Here is a 27,266-nt window from a genome sequence, read left to right as displayed (position 1 = left end):
ATTTTTAAGCTCGAAGTGAGGAACTCCTAACTCCAGAGACCCGGGCTTCCATTGAACAAGCTGACAGATCTAACACAGGCTACAGATAGGTCTGTTCTCTGCTTTCAGCGATCCAGACTGAAAAATATCTTACTATAAAAAAACCTAAATGTCCATCAAAGAGGAATAATATAAGTGTAAAGATGGAACACTTATTCAACAGAATATCATCAATAAAATAAATGCAATTGAATTATCTTCATAGATGGATTTTGAAAACATAAGGTTGAGGTAAAGGAAGTTCTAATACATTAGACACCATTTGTGTACATTAGACAGAAGTATGCGTTGGGAATACGGTTGCACGTGTATGTGTATTGAAAGTACGAAAACATGTACATGGATTTGGATGTAAACCAAATTCATTATCATGTTTTCCCTTCTATGGAGAGAACAGGAGAAAACTGGGACAGGAAAACAGATACAATCAGAACTTCTACATTATCATTAACGTTTTCTTTTAAAATATTGAAACAAACATTAACCGTTGGCAGGTTTAGCTTTGTTCCCCATGATGAATATTGGGTTGAGTATTTTATCAGATTCTGTAGTTTTCTGTACTATTCTTTTTTCAATATTAAAAAAAGAATTCTTATTACCTAAGTTTGTCTTTAGACAAATTTCCCCCACCTTGATCAGAGTGTATGATGTTTGAGGACAGAAATTATATCTTAATTCATCTATGTATCCCAGGGGCTAGCACAGAGTCTGTTGGTTGGAAGCAATGATAGACAGAGGATAGAATGTAGGGCCTTGACCAGGCGTGGTGGCTCATGCCTGTAATCCCAGCACTTTGGGAGGCCAAGGCGGGTGGATCACCTGAGGTCACCAGTTTGAGACCAGCCTAGACAACATAGTGAAACCTCGTCCCTACTAAAAATACAAAAATTAGCCAGATGTGGTAGTGCGCACCTGTAGTCCCAGCTACTTAGGAGGGTGGGGGTGGGAGAATTGCTTAATCCAGGAGGCAGAGGTTGCAGTGAGCCAAGATGGTGCCACTGCACTCCAGTCTGGGAGATAGAGCGAGACTCTGTCTCAAAAAAAAAAAAAAAAAAGGGAGATATAATCCTTTTTGTTTTTTTTGTTTTTTGTTGTTAAATGCTTTCTTCGGCCTTTCTCTAGCTCCCTGTCAAGGGCAGCCTGGCAGGTTTCCACTGTTCCCTGGAATGGGCGTCAGGGACCATGGGAGAGTGTGGGAAGGAGAGGCTGCTTATGCCTTATCCGAACTTACACACTGGGTGGACACCACCAGCCCTGCATGGATGGAGAGATGTTTCATTAAACACCAAGCAGGGGATGGCGACTTACCACACTTGATGCATTGCTTCTCTGGGGCTGAAATACCATTTACAAAATTACTGCGTTTAAAGGCATAACTTCGGGAAACAGCGCAACAGCATTTCACAGCAGCAGAATTTTTAAAAAAAGAATAGAGTCCAGGGTGGTCACTGGAAAGGGATCTAAATGTCTTGCCAATTATCCTTCTAGAATTCCTTTTCCTGTATATGTTATATTTCAATTACTCTAAAATTGAGTTAGGTTTCCATCAAAAATATTCATTTCTGAATATTCCAGCTGCAGGGCACATCTTATTATGGAAGTGAGAATTCATTAGCCTCGTTTGTGTCTTTGGGCTGGCAGCAATCCCGCCTCTGTAAGAGACTCCCATGTCTCACGCTGATTTATCTGAGTTCCTTCCTGATATCTGGACAATTATTTAAAATGCTGAAAGCGGCAGTGTAGAAACAGGATTACTAAAGAGAGTAAAAGGACAGAGGACGGAGAAATGTCAAAGGAGCATGATTTCTTAATTCAAGGTTCATTTTTCAGATTTATGTTAATTGTAAAGAAGTATATTCTGTCTACTTCATCACACACACACACACACACACACACACACTCCTCCAGCCCCAGTTCAGAGATAACCTCTGAACTGTAGCAGATTCAAAGTCCTAAAGCCTTCCAGAAATATTTCAGAGTTACATAGTACCCTGCTGGCAACAAACCAACATGGTTTGTTCACTGTATTTTCCTTTTATTACTATTATTTTTTTGAGATGGAATCTCACTCTGTCACCCAGGCTGAAGTGCAGTGGTGCGATCTCAGCTCACTGCAACCTCTGCCTCTCCCTCTTGGGTTCAAGTGATTCTCCTGCCTCAGCCTCCTGAGTAGCTGGGATCACAGGCATGCTCTACCACAACTGGCTAACATTTGTATTTTCAGTATAGACAGGGTTTCACCATGTTGGCCAGGCTGGTCTCAAACTCCTGGCCTCCAGCGATCCACCCACCTCGGCCTCCGAAAGTGCTAGGATTACAGGCATGAGCCACCACGCCCAGCCTGCTGACTATAATTTCTGATGACCAAAAACTTCACTGATCACTCTGGAAGTTATTTAATATTACTAGGTGGTAAATACTGTGCCAAACAGTACTTTTCACGCAGCACCTCAAAGAATATGACAATCTCTAGAACATTGGTTCTCAAAGCACAGCCCCTAGACCAAGAACATCAGTATCACCCAAAAACTTGAAAGAAAGTGCAGATTCTCTGGGCTCACCCCATATTTTCTATTACATTAGAAACTCTGAGATTGAGGCCCAGTAATTTGTGTCTTAAGTCCTCCCAGAGATTCTGATGCCTGCTGAGGCTTGAGAACTGCTGCCTAGAAATTAGGTGCTATTATCATCACTTTGCAATAAACACCTGAGGCCCAGAAAAGTAAAATGATTGTGCAAGTCATATAGAAACTGGACGAGACAAGCTTTGAACCCAGACAAGTCTAACTCCAGAGTTGAGGCCCTTAATCACAGTTCTACACTGCTCATTATCTGAGGAATAAAGCATGGATTAAATCAGTGAACGTCAGGCAAAACCATGCAAAATGGGGATAGGAGTGATCATTCTAAATCTCAACAGCTGAGCCATAATGATGGGCCACAAGGAACAATGACACTTCTCAGAAACCTAAAATTTAACTTAAATGTTCGCCAAGATGGGAGTAGTTAAATAAATTATGATACATTCACATAATGGAATATAATGCAGTTCTGCGAGTAATGTTTGCCAAGATTTCCAATGGCCTACAAAAATACTTAGAATATAAGAAGGGAAAAAATCAAATGCAAAATCAAACAGAGACCAGGAGCACTAGTGTGGGAAGTTTCCCGAAAGCGTAACATGTTGGTGAGGATGTGGGAAACTGGGTAGTTTCACAAACTGTTGGTGTGACTATAAATTGGTGTTGTTACTTTGCAGGACAATTTGGCAATAGATGCTTCCATTTAAAAATGCACATGAATTAGGACCCAAAAATCCTGTATCTTAGAATCAACCCTAGAAAAAACACTTGCACATGTGCTTAGACATGTATAAAGATTATCACAGCTGTTTAGCTTCTAATAGGAAAATAATCTGACAAAATCCCTAAATTAAATGTTTATAACACAAATGATGAATTCTTGAGGTGATGAAAACCCCATTTACCCTGATGTGATTATCAAACATTGTATGCCTGTACCAAAATACTTCACTTATCCCATAAATAAACACATTTTTGTATTGGGGGTTGGGGTGGCATGTGGGGATGATTAATAGGGTAAAAAAAAAAACATAGAAAGAATGAATAAGACCTACTATATGATAGCATAATAGGGTGACTATAGTCAATAATACATGACTTGTGTATTTTAACATAATTTAAAGAACATAATTGAATTGTTTGTAACTGAAAGGATAAATGCTTAGGGGATGGATACCCCATTCTCCGTGATGTGCTTATTTCACATTGCACAGCTGTGTCAAAACATCTCATGCACCCCATAAATATATATACCTACTATGTACCAACAAAATTTTTTTAAATAAAAGAAAATTAACTCCTAAATTTCTATCATTATGCAGACTAGATAACTAAATAATGATACCACGATACCATATTGAAGAATGTGATGAGGGCTATGAGGTTAGACTTATCTGGGTTCAAATCTTTATGAGTTACAAAAAATATAGATACACTTGAGATACAGCCATAGACAGACAGACAGATCAATAAATCCCAGGTGTAGCTTTCCAAGATATATTGTTAAATAGAAAAAAAAGGTAAGTTGCAGGAAACAAAGTTTGATGTGACTTATCTTACAAAGGAGATGAGAGAGAGGAGAGCAAAATAAAAATTCCATAAGTAAACACATAACATTCTGCATTTTCAGTGCGTATTTCCAACAATGAGTATGTAAGCAAGCAAACAATGACAACAGCAAAACTCTGATCCCACTTTGGGAGACAACAAGCCCTTTCTTACGGGTGCAAGGTGTGCATCGGGACCTCTGGCCTCTCCATCTGCCCATAGCAGCTGGCCTTGGCCTCAGGGATGTAGGAGAACTTCTCCAGCATAGAAGATGCAGCGGTGGTTAGGATGCCAATGCCGTCCCTCACTCTCGCCTCCAGGGTGTAATCCCAGTCATCATAGGAGACAGAAATGAGTCCCGATGGAAACTCTTTGGGGATGAGCTCCGTGTTCCCAGAGACCAAGCTGGGGACAATCCAGAAGAAATCATACCCGGTCAGACCAAGGGAGCGGGCCTCACTCAGAATGAGAACAGCCTCGTCTTTGGAACAGTAGAGCAAGATGACAGAAGAGTGGATCTTCTTCAACTGGACTTGTGTCTTTGCATCCTCAAAGGAAGTGTCCAGTGTGATCACATTCTGCATGTCCCAGCCCACAAAGCTGTTGTCCACTGTGGTCTTGACGAAGCTGATGAAGTCCCTGTAGCCAGGGAAGATGGTGGTCACCAGGGTGAAGACATGCCAGTCATAATCCTGCATGATCTTCAGCATGACCGTGGCTTGCTGCTGGATGGACGCTCCAAACTGGAAGAAGGTAGACGTCGGATCCTGCCAGTGAAAAGAAAGTAAAACAGACGATGAGGCAGGAGGTGGTTTATATAGAAGCACAAACTGCATCCTAGAAGTAAGGAAAGTAAATCACACATCAATCATTTGCAGACATTCCTGAGCATCTACTATATGCCAGACTCCAGAACAGATCCTGCAAATACAGAGAGGAGGCAAGCCCCCGTACTCAGGAGCTCACAGCCAGGTCCTGGAAGGATGTCTGTAATTATTGCTTGCTTATCATCTATTCTTCTCATTTTCCTCTAGTTCATCCTGTCCCTTTCCTCCTTTGAGTCTATATAGTTCTAACAGAACAAACTCTATCTGACCCCCACCCTGGCTCATGACCGGAAAATCAAGCCACGGAAACAAAACAGCATCAGCAAAGACAGTTTTCTAACGATATATTTGGAGTCCCTAGGGTCTGCCAAGTATGAAGCCATTTCTCCTGGATCCCTTGGTTATAAAGCCAGTAAGTTTCTATGTTCATGTAAGTAGTCTGAGTAGGGTTTCTGTCACTTGAACGTACGGCTCCCACATAATACAGGGTATCATAAATACCATGTGGACATCTACCTTTTCAATCAATCAATATTTATCAAACACCTTATTAAGTGTTCTTAATAAGAATTAAGTGGAAGACAACTTCCACGAACTAAGAGCTAAAAGAGGCATATGAAGTGCTGAAGGAGCATCCAGGTGAGGAAGAGGAGAAGTGCATGGATGTTACAGTCAGAGGAATCCTGAGGATGCACTGCGACTATCTCAGAAGCTGTAGAGGAATGCATCATGGCGCCCAAAGCAGGGGGACGATACGATGTTGAAGAGCTTGGCAGAAATCCTAGCACATAGGGCCTATTCAGAGCATAAGGGAGAGTCGCTGAATGGTCTCACCCTAGTAAGTGGCATGGTAACTTATGTTGGGTTAAAGAGCCTCTATTAGCCCTAACATCTCCACCAATCTACGATCATGAGAACAAATTTCCATTTAGAAAAGGCAGGTGATGCATACAATGGTACAATATACAAACTGCCTTCATACCCCCTAACTCATCAAATCCCCATAGTGATCCTACAAAGTTGGTATTGTTGGCAGGGAAAATGAGGCTCAAAACGGTCACAGAGCAAGTAGGCATCTGTACCTCAGTGCCGTGACTCTGCATCCTGCCCCCTTTCTGACACTCATCCACAGCCTTCCTGGGATCACTGAAGATCTCTATGGAACAGATGTTTAAACCACGTTGTTGACTTGTGGACATGGTGCAAAAATGCCAACTAAACAGAAGGTATGCCTCTGTGTTACAGCAAAACAGGATTTGAGAAGTGCTGAGATATATTTCTTTCAGGGAACTGAAAGAATTATCAAAAGGTCCTCATCATATTACAGTCATGTTTTTATTTTGCATTCTGTATTTACCATGAGTATTGAACACAACCTCAACAGGATAACTTATGGGAATTCCACTGCGAGAGAGAGACAGAGAGAGAGAGAGAGAGAGTGTGTGTGTGTGTGTGTGTGTGTGTGTGTGTGTAAGGTGGATGTTCCATTCATGTTTTTCAGAACAATACTTTGTAGCTGTGCATGTCAATTCTTTCAAAAAGCTTACATCACTTTCCCTGTGGGTGCTCACTAAAAGTTTTATCAGAATGGGCCAAAAGCTTAGTTCTTCAAAAATACTGCTTTTTTCTGAAATGCATGGGTTTGGGGGATAATTTGAGGAAGAGTGGCCTGAAGGCAGAGAGAAGAAACGAGAATAAATGTCTTCTGGGCCACTTCCAACATTACAGTTCCGTGAATTTTACCTAATTAAATCAATTAAAGTGGGTAATAGCTTTAAAGACTTTGGATAATTATTGTTTTCCCTACAGTAGCTTCTGCAGAAATCTAATATTCTTGAATTGATTAACCATTTTAAATCACATCTCAACAAGACTGTGAGCTCCTCAAGGGCAGAGATTTTTGTTGTTTTCATCTTTATGTCCCCAGAACCTGGCAGTAGTCTTGGCACACCCATAAATGGATGACAAGGGAATGAAGATGTAATGAAACCTAAGAGGAATGTCCTTGGTTAAGACCAGAAATGGAAAGGAGAATTCAGTATCTGACATTGTATTTTGTGTGGATTCTGAATATTGTGTCCAAAACAAAACAAAATGAAACTTTCAACATCATCACCTACACCTTCCTACCCTGAGGAACTACCCAACCATCCAATACCCAACCTATACCTCAATGTGTCCTTTATTGATAAAGAGGAGAATATAGAAGACCTATAAACCTCAGCAGTTGTCCACAGAACTTCATCAATGCCAAAATAGCGCAACAAGATTAAAAAAACCACCAACAGAAGACAACACAGAAGTAGTCTAAAGGCAATTATATTTGCCAACCTCACACACTGTGAGACGCCTCTTCGGATGGGGTGAAAATGTTCTAAATTACAAAAGAAATGTGATAACTCTCATGGAAATGATGCCTCAAAGGAAGCCAGTCACCAGAGTTACCTTCTGACTGCAAAAGGCGGTGGATCAGCATCTTGCACTGAGTACACAAGGAAGAGAGAAAGCTCTCAACAGGACACACGCTAAAGGCACCATTGGAACCTAATAAAAAGGGTCTATGAGACACTTCCTTGGGAAGACTGGTATTGATGGAGAGGTGGAGGTCAGACATGCCAGATGGTGATGGAATGTGGGATCCTCCAACACTCTTGCTCTATGTACTCTGAGCTAGACATGACCAGGGTACCCATGAAAAGGGTTGTGCATGGAGCAAAACTGTAAGCATATGCATCTTATCTGGTTCTCCACATGTAGAGGAGGGCATGGCTGTACTGTGAACTTCCTCAGGAGAAAGATAATTAGAGGGACAGCAGTTAATCGGCCCAGGGCCAGCTCAGTACAGGCCATCTGTGAAAGAGTAGGTACAAAAACCCTTGCTTTGTGCTGTCTCCACCCCCTGTCATGCCAAACTTCAGCCCAAGCTGAATCTCTCCCATTACCCACTATGCTGATCCCCATTCGCAGCCTCTCTCCAGAAAATGGAGAACACTAGAACCTCTGGGGTTGGACTACCTAGCTCCAATCCTCATTATGCGGCCTTGGATGGGGGGAAAAAAACACTCAGCCTTTCTAACTCTCAGTTTTCTCATCTATAAAATGGGTGTGGCTATGGTAATAATGAGCATAGTAAACATGCTAGAAATACTTACTCTATGAGAGTCACGTTGCTCCTTACTTTCTAGGTCCTATCTCATTTAATGCCACCCCCAACCACCTTACTAAGTTGGCACTAGTAGTATGCCCATTTTACAAAGGAAAAAACACCCAGAAATAGGGTGATTTTTCCAGGTTCATACAGGTAGAAAATCAGGTTTGCCTGCCCTCAGGATCTCGAGGTTTTTACCTCTGCACTCTGCTGTTGCCAATAATGGTGCTTCCTCATTAAGTTGTAGGAATTAAATGATTCTCTTGTATCAAAACACCCAGTGTAGTGCCCATCACGTATGAAGTACTCAGCAACTATTTCACATTAGGAGATTATGCTATCTTTTCCAAGAGGAAATCCACACTCTGGACTCAGAGCATCTCAACAGCTCACCCGGTTCAGAGCTGCCTCATTGAAACTCTTAAAGCACCCCTTTAACCATGCCACTGCCCTGCTCTATAGTCATCAATAGCTCCCATAGGCCTACCATGTTAAGTTCAGACTCCCTAGCCTACCCATCTATGTGCACCAGTTTTATAGTTGAAATATCATGAGCTCTAGGGTCTATTGAAACTGAATTCAAGTCCTGCCTCTGAGGGACTGTGGCTAACCTAGCCAGCCCTGTGGCTTTGGGAAAGTGCTTAATCTTTCTGTGTTGAGTTTCTTTACCTATAACATAGGAATAATGATCCTTCCATCGCATGGGGCTGCTGTGAGAATGGGATGAAAAGGTAGAAGTGGGAGACTCATCTGTCCATGCCTGACTTTGACAGTTTGGGTGCTTGTCTCCACATCCTCAGTCCTACAGACCACACAGACATCGTCAGAAACCTAAGAGGGTCCTCATCCTATTTCAGGAACTGGCCTCTCCAGGTCCACTGACATGCTAGTTTCAAATCCCCACCACCCATGCAAACCAGCTCATTTATTCTGAGCCCAAGGAGCCTGCATAATGCAAAGAAGAAACTGCCTTTCCGTACAGCAATGAATTCATGCTTTGGAGAGAAACCATCCCTAATGTCCTTCCTGGGCATCATGCAGTTACCCTATACCACTCTCATTTCTATTAGCATCTTAAAATTCAACCCAAAACCACCGTGGACCAAAAGCATCATCTACCCCTTGGAGGGACAGAAGCAAGGGCCTATTTGCAAAATTTAATTGCATACCAAAGCAATGAAGAGGCTCATATTTAGCTTTGGGATTTTCTAAGGTGATTTTATGGACTGGCAGGACATGATGGGGAATCTGGCCACACTCCCAGGGCCTGGCGTCCAATATGCCAAATAGCCCAAAGCCCCTGAACGTCCTTTCCACTCCCTGTCTTGATGGTAGAGGCCACCTCTCCTGCACTTACCTCCTCCTGCCATGGCTCAGCCTGTACTTTTCGGATTCTACGTATCAGCCTCTGACCACCTCTGGCACTCGGCTTCCTTAGAATGTGCAGCCGGGGGAGAGGAACAGATTTCATACACCCACTTTGGTTCTGAAGCAAAAGCACTTCTCTCCCCATGCTCACTGCACTGCAGAAGACAGAACAAACTGTTTTAAACACAGAGCGAGGGAGGCAGGAGGGTGTGGGATTCTGGGTGTCTGCTCTAGACTCTGTGTTTTAGTCCCATCATAACTGAGGACTCATGCAATCAGGTCTAGAGCATTCAATCTTGTTCCAGAATGTTCCAGAGCTTGCTGGGTCCCCAGGGTGACACCTGACTCCATGGGTACCAAGGCCTGGTGTTTCCTAGAGTCTAATAGCAACTTACATTCCATTTACCCATTCATAAAGGTTACAAAGCCCACCTACATCCATTATCTCTTTGATCCTAACTACTCAAGAGATAAGGCAAGTGCCATAACCCTCCTGGATGGTGTTTCTCCTAAAGACACAGGATGAGAGGTTAAATGACTTCCCTGAGATCTACATGGCCCCATAGTGATGGCAGCTCAGTCATCGTAAGATGCATCCAGTTTTCTCTTGCTCACATCAGTGGCTCTCATTCCTGGCTGCACATATGAATCCCTTGAAGAGTTATCAAAGAATAACCTATGCATTGTGCCCCATGTAGGTCTGATGGAAATGGAATCTCTGCGGCCTGAGTATCTAAACTTTAAAGCTGATTTATTAGTTTTTCCTCTGTCTCTTCTCAACAGCAGTATGGTTGAGAAGTAGGTATTCAAGTTAGTATCTTTAAAGCCTAGTACAATGTCTGACACACAGTAGGGGCCTGATAAGTATTTGGGGAAGGATGAGAGGGGCAGGAAGCTTACCCGCAAGAAGCATGAAAGAATTGGTCACTATCGTCAACACCACACCCATTTCCACAACTTATCTTCCTGCTGTCTGCCAAGAAAAAGAAATAATGGAGGCAACCCAGCAAAGATCCAGAGAGACTCCTGGGGAATTTGCATTCTCCCGTTGAGGATTGCCCCTGTGAGCCCTGGTAAGTCCTGATGTGCTTTCTGTTACTCTCATAGTGGATCAACTGAGCATTTCAACATATTTTATTTCAATTTCCAGGGGTGAGAGGAAAAGTAAAAGCATTAAATAAGCCTGGTAAGCCTGAGGATTCAGATGGATAGCATTCTCACGTGCACATAAGCTGAACTGGTCCCACTGGAAAATAACTACTCCACGACCACCCACCTCCCTCCCCCTTCCTCTGTCATCATCATCCTCCATCATCATCACATCCATTCTCCTCCTCCTCACCATCATCATCATGACCATCATCATAGCCAATATCTCTCTTGGGCATATCCAATATGTAGCTCTATATAGCATACAGTGGGATGTCTTATTATTATCCCTGCATTAAAGATTTTAATCTGGATCGTATGTGGTTGCCTAGTTGCAGAGAGGTGTGAATCTTGCATGTCCTTCAGACTGAGAATTCTTGAGGGTAGAGCACCGTGCCCTACTGACTTCCACTCAGCACCTTGCAGACTGCTGGGCCACTTCTTTGAGAAGGAAACTGGCACAAGCATCCCCCTAGAGTGCAAGGCTGCCTGTGGGCAAGAAAGGATCCCATGCTCTATGTACTTAAGCAGATCTGCCAGACCTACCACTCTAGAAAGAGACATTCATCCATGGATTGTCTCTCATTCATTCAACAAATTTAATAAACTCCAGCTCTGTGCCAGGCATTGTTCCAGGAGAGTGAATCTAGGGAAGGAGGCTACCAAAGTGAAGGACCCTGATTCCATGAATTTTATATACTTAGGGGAGGAGAAAAACAACAAATGACATCAATAAATAGAACAATTGACCGGGTATGGTGGCTCATGCCTGTAATCCCAGCACTTTGGGAGACCAAGGAAGAAGGATTGCTTGAGGCCAGGAGTTTGAAACCAGTGTGGCCAACCCCAGAGTAAGACCCATCTCAAATTTTAAAAATTTGAATTAAAAAACAAATAGAATAATTTCAAGGCAATCAGATGATGTCATAGTTCAGGAGTGGGGTGGAGAGAGGAGCCCCACTCTAGGTCATCTGATCTGCTACATTGGAGTTAATCAAAAGGATATGAAGAAGGAGTCATCCGGGCAAAGATTAGGGGTGAGATAAGAGTAGGGAGAGCCATTCCAGCAGAAGAAGACACATATGCCAAGGTAAGCAAGGGCTCCTCAAGTTCAGGGAACAGAAGGAAAGTCAGAACAGCTGAAGTTTAAGGAGCAAGAGACAGAGTGGTGAGAAATGAGTTAGGACAGGAAGCAGAGGCCACATCACACAATGAGTGCCCTGTAGTCAGGATAAGGTGTTTGTATCTAATTCCTAGGTCAACTGTATTGTAAACAACTCCTCTGCTAAGCGTGCCACCAGTGTCTCCCAACAGGGAACCTGGGAGAAACATGGAATTTGGGAGATTTTGCGTAAGATAACCCTGTTCTTCTCTCTGGAATTCTGATCTGTGCCAATAGGTAAGCCTATTGACTAATATAGAGGGGCTGTCATACATAGAGGGGTTGCTGCTGAACTGAAGGAAGCAGCTGTATTTCTGGAATAAAAAGTGTTTCAGGCTTTCCCATAACACTTGCTAGGTTATGACTTGAAATATGCAGCCAGCATCTTTCGTTTGCTATATCATTTAGTCAACTGGTACTCTAACTTCAAATATTGTGGCTAGAACTTCCGTGTTTTCCTGGGAATTTCAGACCTTGTCCCACTTTACCACCCAGAGCCAAGTTTCCCACTATCAAGTCCGCAATGCCAGAGGAAAGAACACATAAATGCATGGAGAAATGTATTTCTTGATTCTCGTTGCAGCTAATTTAGGACAGCCCAACATACTGTACATTAATTAGGACCACACAATGATCATTGCTCTTGGACTCAGCCCTGCTTTCTATATCATTAGCAGGGCTGGCCAAAAGGAGGCCCTGCTGAGATTCAGACCCTTATTGTTATGCAAGGAAACAGCAAAGGCCCAAGCTGGCTTCACCTGGTGCTCTGTCAACCTGCAGGTGAGCATCTGACTCCAGGCTTCCAAACAGGGTCATTAGCAATTATGGATTGTCTGGGGCTAGGTCCAGCTAGTCTCACACAGAAAGCAAGCCTGATTCCCACCAAAGCCAGAGGGAAATCCTGGGGTCGGGTCTCTGAGGAGCTGATAAACCTAAGCACAAGGAAACATCTTTATTTTGTAAGTCCCAACTGTGACTGGGCCACTGGCCTTCTCTGTGCCTCTGAAGCTATTTTCTTCAGATGCCCCTTTTTTTTTCATGAAGCATGGGCCTCCCTGACCCACGTGGTGGATATTTTTTATTCTGACCACTGAGCCTCTGTTCTTCCTTTACTGGTAATAGTAAATTTCCCCTGAGAGCCATCGTTTTCCTCTCTCTCAGTCAAGCCAATTGGCCCATAGTGCCAGTAATTAATTTGGGGGTGGAACATGTCCTAATCTGATCTAATCAGAGTGGCCTTCTGGATTTATGAAGAAAGGGACTAGGAAAAGACAGCTTCTTTTACTGTTAGACTTGAACTCCGATGGATGTTCTGCCAGAATTTCTGGCAGCCACCCAACCACTATATACCATCCTCAGAAGAAAGCTATCAGACCCAAAGTTTAAGCTGTAAGATGGAGAGTTACCAACTTCTGATGTCTGTGTTGAACACGTTGTTCAAGCCACACCTGAAGACAAATTCTCTTGTTGTCAATTGCATGTCCCAATAAATTACCTCATTTTGCTTAAGCCAATTTGATTAGCTTTTCTGTCACTTGCCAGCAAAGATTACTGATGCCACTTTGGCTAGGAAAAAAATAATGTAACATGTTTAACTCATCTTCCTGTACTTGAATCAGAATAATTCAAACTACAGGGTAGCGCATCTCTCTTCATCATCCTTCCCTTTTCTTATCATTCTTCTCTTTTTCTTCATCATTCTTCCCTTTTCCCTGGGACACCCACCTCTCTTCACAAATCTCACTTTTCCCTGCATGAGCTCTTCATCTTTCCCATTGTTTTTTGTTTTTCTCTAATATGTGCTGATATTGGTTTCTTCTCAAAGACTCTGACAGCCACAACTGCCAAGACCCAGACTTAAGACATGACAAGTTGCCACCAATAATAATCGCTTGTCATTAAGCTGTTCCAGCAAAGAGAAAAAGCAAACCAGTCCCGTTCATTAAGTTTTCGTCTCCGGCTGTCATACATAGAGGGGCTGCTGCTGAACTGAAGGAAGCAGCTTTATTTCTGGAATAAAAAGAAATGTCTCAGGCTTTCCCATAACACTCGCTAGGGGCAGGGCCTGGTGGTAAACATTATCGTTGAAATGTCCATTTCAAAAATATCCCACTGTTCTCGAAGAAGTGTCTACAAACAGCTCTGAATGCTCAAGTTCCAGAAGAAACTGCTTCTTCTCCCTTTGGGAGTCTGTATGTTCCTGTTATTAAATGCACAGACACTGGTACCAAACAGAGGGTTCAAATCTCAGCTCTTTCTCTTACTGGTGTCTGGGCCTTGGACAAAATCCTTACTAGCTCTGAGGCTCCATTTTCTCATTTTTTTTTAAATGGAGGGAATTTTATTCCCTACTTTAAAGAGGTTGTGATTGGGATAATGCATGTATCACTCTGAGCACACACCGAGAGCTCCATTAATGAGAGCTGTGATTATCGTGGCTATTGTAATCAAGAAAGAATCAACCACAATGACGGCAACAAAACCCAAAACACTACAACCCACCAGCACAGCACTAATGCAAATACAAACAGTTCCCCTGTGGCTTTTTTCCATGTCTTCTTCCATGCCACAACTTTGCAGCACCATGGCAAAGGAGCTCTTATCGCGTGCCAAGCACTGAGGTGAAAGCAGGTTGACAACCCATTCCGATGTTAAACCTGAATGTTCCGCTTTGCAGGAACCCTTTCAGTCCTGGACAAATCAGGACAATCAGTCGATCACACAGAGATCTTCAAGTTCATTTATTTAATCCTCACTAATGTTTCAGGGAAGGTATTTCTATTCCCATTCTAGAGTTAAAGAGGTTGGGGCCTAGAGAGAGGCACTTCTCAAACTCTAATGAGCATAAGAATCACCTTGGATCTTGTTAAAACACAGTAGGTGGAGGCTGGGGCATTGCAAGCAAGCTCCCAAGTGGCATCAGTTGCTGCTCGTCCATGGACCAAGCTTCCAGTAGCAAAGTTGTAGAGGTCAAGTCACATGTCATGTCCAACATTATGCTGCAAGCATCTCTCAGAGTGATGGTTCTGACCCAGAGGTCTTGGCGCCAGGTGACCTCTGTCCATCCCAGGGAGGGATAGGCAATGACATAAGACAGTTTCTGATGCCTAACATTCTCACCACCATGTGTTTCCTTCAGGCATGTCACAGGTGTGTCATGCCTGTCAGTCCCCATCGTCTTATCCAGCAAAGCACTTTCAGCTTTGAGTCAGAACGTACTGTGTGGGAATAAAGGAAGTGGGGCCACACTGGGGTGATCCGCCTCACTCCTGGGAGAGAAATGAAGCCATCCAGGTATGAGAAGAGCATAGAGAGAGAAGGAAGCACCAGTCATCCCTACGGTGCCCATGGCCATCTGCCAAGCAAAGAAAACGACCCCAGGATATGCATAGCCACCCTTCCCTGCACGCCAGCGCTGCAGCTCACAAATGTACACAAGTGGCTGGGTCTCCCTGAGCCTCCATTTTTTTCCATCTATAAAATGGACCTGGCAGTTTTCTAATTACCTGGAGGGGAGCCGGGGCATCTGTAACAGGGTAATGAGCAAGAGCTCCATGAAATGAAAGGTAGGGGACTAATGTGGGAGCTCACCGGAGAAAAAGGAAACAGCTGCCGCCTCCTCTCTCCCATCCACCTCCACGGTGCTCCCAGAACACACTGTCCAGGTCTCTATTGTCAGTCGTCACCAGATATTTTAGGTGTCTATTTAAATAGCTGTCTCCACGCAACCAGATTAATGCTAATTCATCTCTAGTAATAGCACCCAGCCCAGCTCCCAGTACATGGGAAGCTCAGAATACATTTAGTGAAGGTATAAGTAAGCAGGTGAACGGATGGACAGACAGATGGATGGATGGATTGATGGATGGATGGATGGATGGATGGATGGATGGATGGATACATGGGATGGATGGATGGACAAATTGGACAAATGGATGGACAGGTGGATGGATGGTTGAGTGGATGAATGGATGGGTGGGCAGATGGACAGATGAGTGGATAGATGGATAGGGTAGATGGATGGATGACAGAACAGAAAAATGAACAGATGGATGGATGGGTAGATGAATGAATGAATGAATGGATGGATGAATGGATGGATGGACAGACAGGTGGAGGGGCAGATGGGTGGATGGATGGATGAATAGATAGATGGGATAAACAGATGGACAGATGGATGGATGGATGGATGGATGGATGGATGGATGGATGGACAGATAAATGGATGGGTGGGTGGATGGACGGATGGACAGATAAATGGATGGGTGGATGGATGGATGGATGGATTGATGGATAGATGGATGGATGTGACATGAGTTGTAGGTATAAGAGATTGAAGAAACAAATGAACATCCAGGGAGAAAGGGAGTGGCTGAGTTAGTAGCACAGTGATGGGTTAGAGAGGGCAGGGTATAAGTGAGAGCTGCATGAACAGGGGGTGTGAGATGAGGGGGCTCAGAGCCAGAACTGAGTGTCTGCAGTGTGAGAATCCATTGCTATCCAAACTCTCACAATCTGAAGGCAGGAAAGTAATAAACAATTCTGAGGGGGGTTGGGCTGGCATTCTTCACTGTCTGAACCCTTGCTACTTGCTCTCTAGGACTCAGGAACCAAACAGATTCAGGCAAAGTGGATTCCCTCTCTATCCAAACCCAGGAAAGGAATTGATTCCAAAAGAGTCCATGTCCTTGCTGCTGTCAGAGCTGACTCAGGGCTCTCATGAGCACAGGGACAGGCTGTTTCCCTCCCCTAATTTCTAGCCCACTCCCAAGCCCCTTTACGTGTTCTCCTCTCCCAGCTGCATATCCTCAGCAAAAGCTTTTCCTAGGTACATTTAGTCTTGCAGGTGGTGTGAGGAGATCCCTAGGGAGCCCCTGGACCTCATGGTTACTTGAGGCCCTGGCCAAGATAGAAAAAAGAAACTACCAAGGGTTTAGGATGGAGGAGGTCACCACCCATCAACTGGTACCTGGAGACCCACATCTTACTGCTCCTCCTAGGTATCCAAAGCTCCCAGGAAGCTTTGCAACCATCATTTTCGCCCCTCTCAATTTGCAGAGCCCTACAACTTGAATAGGCTATAATGACAGCCTTCTCTAATGAGGCTTCTAAGCAGATAGCAAACAGGACAGCTATAATTGCTTTGCAGGAGCAGAGTCCCAGCCAAATCATGGGAGGTGGCTTAGTGAAGTGGAAGGCACACGGATTTTGGAATAAGACACATCTAGGTCCAAACCTCAGTTCTTCCACACGCTACCTGTGTGGCCTTGAGAAACTGGCTCAACCCCCTTAAGCCTCCGTGTCCTAGGCTGTAAAACAAGAAAAGCAATTTCCACCAACTTCATAGATCAGATGAGCTCACGTAGAGTAGCTGTTTACTGATTATTTATTGCATTCCAGTCATTTCTTCCACATTATCTCATTCAATCTTTAATGAAACCCCATGAAGAAGGTGGTATTAATGTCTAATGTCAAAACTAATTAATTTAAATTTTACTGGATTCCAAAACCCTTGCTCTTCACCACTGGCAATGTGCACCTCCTCCTTATCAGTGCTTAACCTGTGAGCTCCCTTTCCTTTACCCAGTCATTCTCCCATATATTCAGATACCATCTGAAGATCAACCCTTCGCCAGCACAGTGCTTCTTCCATCACCAGCTTCTTCCTCTGGAAGCAATGCATCCACAGCAGAAGAATGCACCCTGAACTAATGCCAGGAGATTTAGCAACCTAATCTGCACTGTTTTCCTGGAGCATAATATTCTGCTCGCAAATCACTCCCCCCTCCCCACTGAAGCTAACACAATACAGAGCATCCTATAACTTATGTAAATAAGCATCTTATGGGCATCCGATTTATTCATCTCTCATAGCTTTGGAGACCAGCAGACCAAATACAGAATATCATCTGCCCCTTTAACAGAGCAACACAAAATTCTCATGGGCGCGTTTGTTTGTGTATGTGCGCACAGGTGTGCATGTCAAAAAGCTAATATCTGTTTGTTCTCTCCAGCAAGTACTAAGCCCGGCAGCCTGTCCAAGACCCACTTGCAGCTCAAAAGAAGAGGATGAACTAAATGTGACCAGAGCTCACCATTACAATTGAACTCTGAGCACAAAAGGAATTAGGAGCATAAACAAGGGGTGGAAAAGGGAGAGATTTTAACAGAAAAAATGATGGTTTTTTTTCTCCAAAGTGACATAGAAATTGAATGTCAGCTTCTGAAAAGGGTCCAAATTACTATTTGAAAGGAGAAAAACACAATCAAATGAGGTCTATTTGTGTTCATGCTAAGCCCCAGGGCTTCCTGGCTCCCATCACACTCAGAGCTGGTTGCAGGCGAGAGCCCGAGTCAGCCCATGTGTTCTTCAACCTCAGGTAAGTTTGTCTTCACCAGTGTTGTTGAATACAAAAGGGACTCCTTCCTCAGGGCTCAGAGGACAGGGAAGCCCTGACACTCACTGCCCAGTGACCTCCCAGCCCCCAACGATACCGCTCACCCTTGGGTATTTCATATTTGCTGCAAACTTTATAGCAACCACGAGGAATAAATAGAAGGCTCTCCTTTTTCCCACTTTGTACCTGAGAAAATTAAGGCTGGAAGTGTGGAGGGTTCACTGGCCTCCAAGACTCACCCAGAGAGAAAGTCATGGAGCCACAGAGCTCAGCCTACCCTCAGCATGCTCCAGTAGTGAGAGTTGTGGCCAAAGAAAGCTCAGGGCACCAAGGGAATGCAGAGGAAGGGGACCCACTCAACCCAGCAAGAGAGGATGAAAGGGTTCCCAGTGACCCCTGAGCTCCTTGTAGATGGTGGGCAAGCTGGCGTAGGCTGGCAAGGTCTGCAGAGAGAGTACAGAGAGGACAGTGTGCACAGACACAGAGATTGAAGAACATGGCGCCCACTGGGAATGTGAACAGCTTAGTGCTGCAGAAACATATGCAAAAAAAAAGAAAAGAAAAAAGAGCCAGAGAAGTGTGTGGCTAGGGGAGGAGTCAGGGCCCGAGGGTAGGTCCATGTCTGTGTGGCTCACAATGAGAAATACCTTTGAATCTGGTTCCATAGTATCTGTCACCTTTACATTCCATGTAACCCATATGATTTACTTACAATGCTTATTATTAATATTTTCTGTCTGTTCAATGTCCTATTTGATAGAATATAAGCTCCATGAAGTCAGGGATATTCTGTTTGTTTGTTCATTGATCCCAAGTACATGTGACAGAGCCTGCCACAGAGAGGAACTCAATGCTTATATTTGTGGGATTGGATTAAAGACATTCAAATAATTATTGAATGAAAGGGAGAAAGTCAGGCAACAAGAAAGTGAGAGAAAAAGGGAAAAAGGAAGAAAAAGAGGGAGGAAGAAAGAGCATGGAAAGGAGGAAGGATGGAGAGACACAGAAAGGGAGTAAAAAAAGAGACAAGGAGTTAATGCTTTCTGGGGTTGATGAGAAGAATCCATGAAAGAATTTTTTAGCAGCGGTGTGACATGAGCAGGTTTTTATCTTCTGGAAGGACCACTTGAGCTTGAGTATGAGGAAGGGCTTGGAGGAGGGAATGAATGAAAGCAGGAAAGCAGGCCCAGAGAAATCTCACTGAAGCAACTCCAGAAAAGAGAGAAAGACCTGAACTAGGATTGCTGCAATACAGATACAGAAAAGAGAGGTTCAAGAGATGTTTAGGAGGTACATTCAATTGGTCATGGCAACTCATCGATCGGATTGGCAGGGAGATTGGGGAGTGAAAGAAGATTGCCAGGTGAATAGTGATGTCACTTACAAAAGTGGAGAACAGATTAGGGATCCTGCTTTTTTCCTCACAATTGTAGCTCCAGCACCTAGCCTTGTACCTGACATACAGTAGCCACTCTGTAAATGTTTGTTGAATGAATGAGTGAGCAAGGGTGGAAGTGGGTATAGGCAGGGGGACAGAGAAATGCATAAGGAATTCAGGTTTGGGTTAGCTGCTTTTGAGACCTCCCTGCAGGAAGTCCACCAAGAAGCTGGATATGCAGGTCTGAAGATGAGAAAGGGGTCAGGGCTGAGGCTTGAGATTTAGAAGTTGTCTATCTGCCCGGGGCAGTGGTTGTTGACAGCTGTGGATGGCATCTCCTAACATACATGGAGTGAGAAGAACCGTAGAAAGCATAGGCTAGAAGAAGGAGAGTGTGTGTGGAAAGGAGGCAGAGAAGGAGTGTAGAAGCGGTACGAGGAGAAAGCTGGGGAATGCAATAACTTAGAAGCCATGGGAGTAGAGAGCTTGAAGACGAAGGCAGGGGTGAAAGGTGTCTAGTGTCCAGGAAGACAAAGGCTGAAAGGTACTGCTGCGTGGTGCAGCGAGACGTCCACCTGGGGCTTTAAGGCAAGTGGAGTAGGTAGAAGCACAACCTCAGAGTGGTCTGGAGGAGTGAAGGAGGCACAAGAAATAAAGGGGACAGCGGAGGAGGCCCCAACACTTTCCAACTGCCCCATGCTTCTTCTCAAACGCAACAGTATTTTAGAGGTATAGAGAAGAACTTCTCTGAATACTGGGATTCAAACTGGGGTCAGTGGGCTCCTCCTCCTGCCTTCTTTTTTCCCCATTCACCAGGTCCTCTATGTCAATCCTTCTGTCCTGCATAGAGAAACTTGAGCCAGAAAACACAAGATATCCTAAAATAACTCCCTACATGCTAAAGGAAAATGAACACTTTTCCTTTTCAATTCCAAAACTGCAATATACCTTCAATGTTGAAGAACAAGATTCCTTAGTTTTTCACCCTGGACATCACTTTTACTTTACAGAGAAAACGTAAAACCTAAGTGGGTCTTGTTCCCCCGAGAACAGAAAGGAAGTGAAAATCAGATGTGCACGTGGTCGGCAGATTGAGATAGACAGCTTCCTAGACACTCTCTGTAGTTAAGACGGCTGCACTTTCCAGCTCACACACATTGCATCATCTTGCTGTTGATGTCTCCTCAAGGATTAGTTCCAACACTCTGATTTGAACAGGACCGAGAACAGAGCTTATTAAAAACTCAAGACACTATCTGATGGGGGAGCATCAAGGGGCCATTAAACACTCACCTCATTAATAGCCTGCAGAATGAGTCCTTTTCTAAAGCTCACACAAGATGGTGATTAGACAATCCTGGCATACAAACCCATCTCTCCATTTTTCAATCCCTTGCCAAGCAAAATTTTCAGGCCACAAATTAGAGGTACCCCTGGCTTCAAACAAAACAAACAAACAAAAGGTTGGGATTTTAATGAGCCTTCTGCCTCTAAATAAATCTCTCTACCCGGCACTCAAGTCCTCTCCAGACTTAAATGAAATGCATCAACAAAGCAAGTCATGCAGTGGGATGAATCCAGAATTCAATATGAGTCAAAGTCCTCCTTTCTCCAGGCCAGCGTCCTTTATGTTCATCATGTTGAGTGATAAGTTTGTAGCAAGCTGCATTAGGCTTCCTCTACAGTTATTATGCACATAGTGACTATGATGATGTGGTTTCCATCACCTGGGATCAGACTGTACTTATTCTACAGACTGTCTGAATTTGGGGATGAGTTCGGTGTCATCCCCATGGGCAGTCAATAAATCCTTGCAGCCAATCGCCTGAGTCAAGGCGAGAGTTTCACTCTCTCAAAAGCCTGAGCTTACCACTACTCCAGTGCTGACCATTCAGTGTCAAATGGCACTGAGGACAAATACCACAAATCACCACATGGCCTGCAGATACCAGTGGGATATGTAGTCTTGTCACAGATCACAGCCTCCCCGCCTTGCTTTCTCCTCTCTGGATGCAATGACCTCTCGGCCACCTTGTGTCCATGACAGAGACTTTGCGTGCCTTGTTCCAGCTTCCTTGAACTGTTCTTACCTTCTCTGTCTGACTCCTATTCTTCCTTCATTCTTTTCTAGATCATCATTTCCTAAGGGATGTCTTCCATACCCTCACTGATTAGGCAAATTTCCTCTCTTCTATGCTCTTTCTTGTATTAGGTTGGTGCAGAAGTAATTGCTGTTACTGCCCTAAACTTTAATGGCAAAAACAGCAATTACTTTTGCACCAACCTAATATTTTCATAGTGCTTAATGTCGCTGTTAATCAACACTGATTTATAGACCGCTTTCATGAATGTATGTGTCCCGCATTTAAACAAATTGTCCAGAAAGGCAGGGGCTATGTGTGCTGTTTTATTTTGTTTTACTAATCACTATATCTCCAGCACTGTAGGAGCCTAATTCCATTTTTTGTTTTGTTTTGGTTTACTGGTTTACTGGCTTGTTTTGAATGTGGTTAGGCAGCTTGCCTAAGTGCATCAAGGCAAATGAGCTCCCTGTGTCACACAGCATTGAGCAAGTCATTTCTTTCAAACTCTCTCTCACTGCCAGCTTCAACTAACCAGGAAACCCATCAGGCTGTGTCATCTTTGGGCAGAAATCCCCAGGGGCTTGGGCACCACGCTGACAAAGTCTCTGCCAGGTGTTAGGTGCTGGTTCCTATCATTGGTTCCATCACCCCTTAAAGCAGCTTGCATCATCCTTGTAAAGTTCTGTTGTTCAAGACACAAAACAATTCCCAGGGGCTTGAATCAGCCCCTCCTAGCTGCTACTGGGTGAACACTGTGATTTGTGACAGGTGATTTAAATGCAACAAGTAGACTTTCTTCAAATGTAGCTACCACTGAAGTGAGATGTTTGGAAAGAATCCACTGTTCTGTGGGCTTTCTTGTGTTTTCTGTTTTTGTTTCTGTTATTTTCATGTTTTAACTTAAAAAATTTTAAACCTCTACCTATAAGCTACATAATACCCATACTTAAAGCAAAGGTGAATAAAAATTCAGATTCTCAGGGGTTCTACACAAGTCCTGGTTTATCACGTATGAGCCGTGTGTCTCGGGAAACTCACTTCATTTCACTGATCTTTAGAGCTTCAGTCTCTTCACAGGAATGACAAATAGTATGAGTCTTACCAACTTCTAGAACTGCACAGTGAGCCAGATGTCAATTATCACTTAACTGTGTCTTTAATTAATTCATTCATTTATCCTACTATTTATTCATCTCTGGACCAGGTACAGTGCTGAAGGCTGAGAATCCATTAGTGAACAAAAACAGCCGTGAAACTTGCGCTCACAGAGCTTATGATTCAGATGGAAAAGACAAATATTAAGTAAAGAACTACACACATGTAAAATTTCTATTGAAATTCACATTTTGTAAGAAAAGCTTATGGTGAGTTAAGAATGCACAATGGGGAAACAGAACAATTTAAATGGTCAAAGACTTCTTCAAACAGGAGATGCTGGAGTAGGGGTTATCTAGGCAGAGGAGAGGAAAGAGTGCCTCTTGCAAAGAAGTTGCTTCATATGCAAAGGTGCCCAGATAGGAGGCAAGTGTGAGGATCTTTAAGAAAGCCATTGGGGTGAGGGTGAAAGAGACTGGTTCTCTGCTAATAAAATGTATTCCTATTCCTTTGTACCTAAAGAAGAGGCCATTACCTTCCTCTCACCTCTCAGTTGCCCAAGAATCTTTTCACAGTTTCTATCTAATCCCTTTCAATAATTCCCTGGCTGCTAATCAGAGAAAAGGTGTTAATTCCCTTATTAGCATACCTCTGCCTCTCTGTGATCACAACATGCTCCTAACTTCCTCCACCCTGGGAATGCCCTTGGCATTCACTCTGGCCCTGTGTGCTATCTGCGTAGGGCTTGTTCTCAGCTAGGGGGACCAGCACTCACCTGGTGCCAGCCCCTAATTTTACTCAGGGAAAATTATTTAAGGGAGCTGCCCATGTTCAGGACACACACAGTGGATATGGGATTGAGCTCCAAACCCAGGGCTGCTCTCACTGTGGGACACAGCCACTCTCTATCGCATGGACCACCCAAGGAAGAACAAGCTCTTTCACTTCTGTGAGCACTCCTCAGTATTTGGGTCCTGATACTGTGGTTCCTTTAATAAACTTTTTTCATGCCTTCCCATGTGAAACCCCAATTCACTTTGAAAGACATTACCAGTAACAATACCACAATCCACAGGTGTTCTCTGCATGCACTGGGTGGCCAGAGTAGTGGAAACAAAGCAAATATAAAACCTAAGAGGCAGCTTCCAATAGGAAGAGAGATTACTCAAATGATGTCATCGCATCATAATTACCAATAGGGCCAGAATTCCCAACCACAGCAAAGCACGTCAAAATGGGGCTATCTCAACTCTTCTTTAATTGGGAAATTTAACAACCAAAAGATGCCCCTCGATGACTCTGAAGGGCTTGGTTTCTCGTATTTCCTGGACCTCTTTGAACCTCACCTGAGAACTCTTCTACAGACTTGGGCAGGTGAACATCACCTGGGCCTCTGCCTGTTGGTTTTCAGCAGGGTTTTCACATTGGTTGCCCCCATGAGCAACACTTGGCCACTGATATGAAGGTCTTCTCCAAAGAACAGGTTGGCTTGTTTTCCATGTTTATTGTGCATGCTTCTCTAGTCTTTCCTCTCAGTTATACCAGGAAATAGAGATAGTGATAAACTGCTTTAGAACCACAGCTCTCCTATCTCCAAGCTGGGTGACTTTGAGCAAGTTGCTTAGCTTCTCTGTGCCTGCCTTCTTCCTCCATAAATGAAGACAACTATAACTTCTGCATAAGCGACTATGAGGATTAAAAGTGGCAATTGATGTAAAAGCACCTGGCATGCAATTAACTCCCAATACATTTACTTGTTATCATAATTGCCATTAATAACATCTAGCCTGACCTGAACTTACTACCAAATCCATCCTCCTTGAATGTTGACTTGCCACAAAGCCATGGCTCCCTTTTGCTGATTTGGGCAATGTTGGTCTTCTGAGACCATCTTTCTTGGCAAACCAGACTGTGAATTGCCAAATTTACTACTCCTCATACCCATCAATGACCACACAGACACACGCACACACATACACAGGTTCAACCCCACTTCCATATCTTTAGCAATGGTCTCCTGGGACTCTGTTCCCACAGATTTTATCTGGCACAGTATGTCTGAGGTGTGGCCCAGAAATCCGTATTTTTAAGTAGATTCTGAAGCAAACCGTCTGCAAATTGGTACTAGGACAGACCCCATGGGATGGAAGCACTTTGCCAAAGTTAACTATCAGGAATTACAGAGAGCTGGGGAAAGAATGCTTGCTGTGTATTAGGTTTCAGTTGCATATATTCGTTTGCATACCAGATTGCAAGCAGAGGGCAGAAATTAGAAGCTGAACAGCTTCATACCTCCACCTGTCTCCAAGCCACATATAGTAGGTGCTAAATAAACACTAAAGCACAAACTGCCTTAACAGACTAGAAAATCCGTACAAGAATGGGCTTGTTCACTGATACATCCCTTGTGCTGGCTGTACAGAAGGTGCTCAGTGAATATTTGTTAGATAAATGAATTAATGAATAAATATAGAGGAGTTGGTAGGGAAAAGGCACAAAATGAGCAGAATTGGTGCTAATTTATGTTGAATCAGACAAATGTTCAGCTTATGCCCCAAATTTTTACAACCATCTTCCTTTCAAGTCACTGAACAACTGCTAGGAGCCTCTGAGCCATGCTACCCCAGAATACCCCAGAATACTCATTACTATTGAAATATTTGGTTTTCAGAGACACAAGGACAAGTATTCATCTGGACCAGAGAAATAGGCTGGATTTGCACTCATCTGTCACAGTGCCCTGAAATAAGCCTCAAATGATTCACAGCCCTCTTGAAAACATCTCCAATCTCCTAAGAGATAAAAAGCCTCACTCATTTTCCCACCCCTGACCCACCAACCAGCTTCCATCCCTGAACCTAGAGTGAAATTATGATGTTCTGTCTCCTCCTCCTATTTCTATTCCTCATGCCCTGCATGTCACCCCACAGGAGCTCATAATGGGCTTGTAGGTTCCACCTGATTCTGAAAATCATTATAGCACCGAGGTTTTGGAATCACTTCAATCTATTTGCAGAGTGAGCCTGGTTAGTATTTAAATATGCCGCCCAAGCTATCGATGTGCAACGTCTGAACTCTTCACCTGGGATGATTTATTCCAGAGTCGCCGTTCTGACTTAGTACACAGGCTTTCCACTGTGCTAAAGCAAGGAGCCCAAAGAACTAGAGGGCTTGCCAAAGGTTTTCTTGTGGTTTTATTCGTGTATTAATTAAAAACGTTGGCCAGGCACAGCGGCTCACACCTGTAATCCTAGCACTTTGGGAGGCTGAGGTGGGTAGATAACTGATGTCAGGAGTTCGAGACCAGCCTGGCCAACATGGTGAAACCCCATCTCTACTAAAAATACAAAAATTACCTGGGCGTGGTTGCGCATGCCCGTAATCCCAGCTACTCAGAGGGTGAAGCAACAGAATCGCTTGAACCCGGGAGGCAGAGGTTGCACTGAGCCAAAATCGGGCCACTGCACTCCAGCCTCCGTGACAGAGAGAGACTCCATCTCAATAAAAAACAAAAACCATAGCACATACCAGCAAACCTAGAAACTCACTGAAACCACATAATTGAGCAATATTAAAGGCAGAGACGATGTGGCTTCCAGGTTCAGACCTAACTATCTGGCCCAGGTAACAGATAGTAGAGCCTAGTAGTAAAAAAGGAAAAAAAATGAGCTTTGCATATAGGAGGGCTCAATCAACAATGTCCCATAGTAGGTAATTCATAAATATCAGTTGAATAAATATTGAATGAACTAGATTGCAGACACCGAGTTTAAAACAACCTAAGTAGAGATTACATGAAAAAGTTGGATATAATTTTGCATGTATACTTTTATCATAACCTTATTAAATAAACAGATAAAAAACTATACACAGAAAATAATGCAAAAAGATAATACACCCCAAAACACTAAGAGCAACTGTCCTTGGGTTGTAGCATATGGGCGCCTTTATATTTTCTTGCTTCTGCTTTTCTGTATTCTTCAAATTTTCTATAATTAGCCTGTTTCTTTTATAAATGAAAAATTAACTTGAAAATGAGGCAGCCTAGGTAGGTGGGGAGAGCATATGCTGTGAAGTCAACCAGACTATCTTTTATTAATTGTATCACTTGTTCCTAACGTGCAATGTTTTTTACACAGTTTATTTTTATTTATGTATTTCTTTTGGACAGGGTCTGGCTCTGTCACCCAGGCTGGAGTGCAATGGCATGATCTTGGCTCACTGCAACCTCTGCCTCTTGGGCTCAAACCATCCTCCCACCTGAACCTCCCAAGTAGCAGGGACTGCAGGTGTGTTCCACCACACCTGGCTAATTTTTGTATTTTTGGCAGAGATGAGGTTTTGCCAGTGTCGTCCAGGCTGGTCTCAAACTCCTGGACTAAAGTGATCCTCCTGCCTCAGTCTCCCAAAGTGCTGGGATTACAGGCGTGAGCCACCACACCCAGCTGTAATTTTCTTAGTCTCAATTTCCTGAGTTATACACTTGAG

General features: G+C 43.6%; 1 protein-coding gene across 5 annotated transcripts in view; it reads right to left on the bottom strand.

The window, feature by feature from the left end:
* GRIN2A (glutamate ionotropic receptor NMDA type subunit 2A) overlaps nt 1–27,266 on the bottom strand; it is a 422,706-nt gene that overhangs the window by 177,173 nt on the left and 218,267 nt on the right. For all 5 annotated transcript variants that reach the window (XM_055242700.2, XM_055242701.2, XM_063618169.1 and 2 more), the window contains one exon: nt 4,344–4,936. In XM_055242700.2, the coding sequence (XP_055098675.1) occupies nt 4,344–4,936 (593 nt within the window). The remainder of the gene's footprint in view (nt 1–4,343; nt 4,937–27,266) is intronic.

The sequence above is a fragment of the Symphalangus syndactylus genome, chromosome 14, assembly GCF_028878055.3.
Source record: "Symphalangus syndactylus isolate Jambi chromosome 14, NHGRI_mSymSyn1-v2.1_pri, whole genome shotgun sequence".
NCBI lineage: Eukaryota > Metazoa > Chordata > Mammalia > Primates > Hylobatidae > Symphalangus > Symphalangus syndactylus.
The sequence above is the reverse complement of the archived record's forward strand: the minus strand, read 5'-3'. Positions and strand labels throughout refer to the sequence as shown.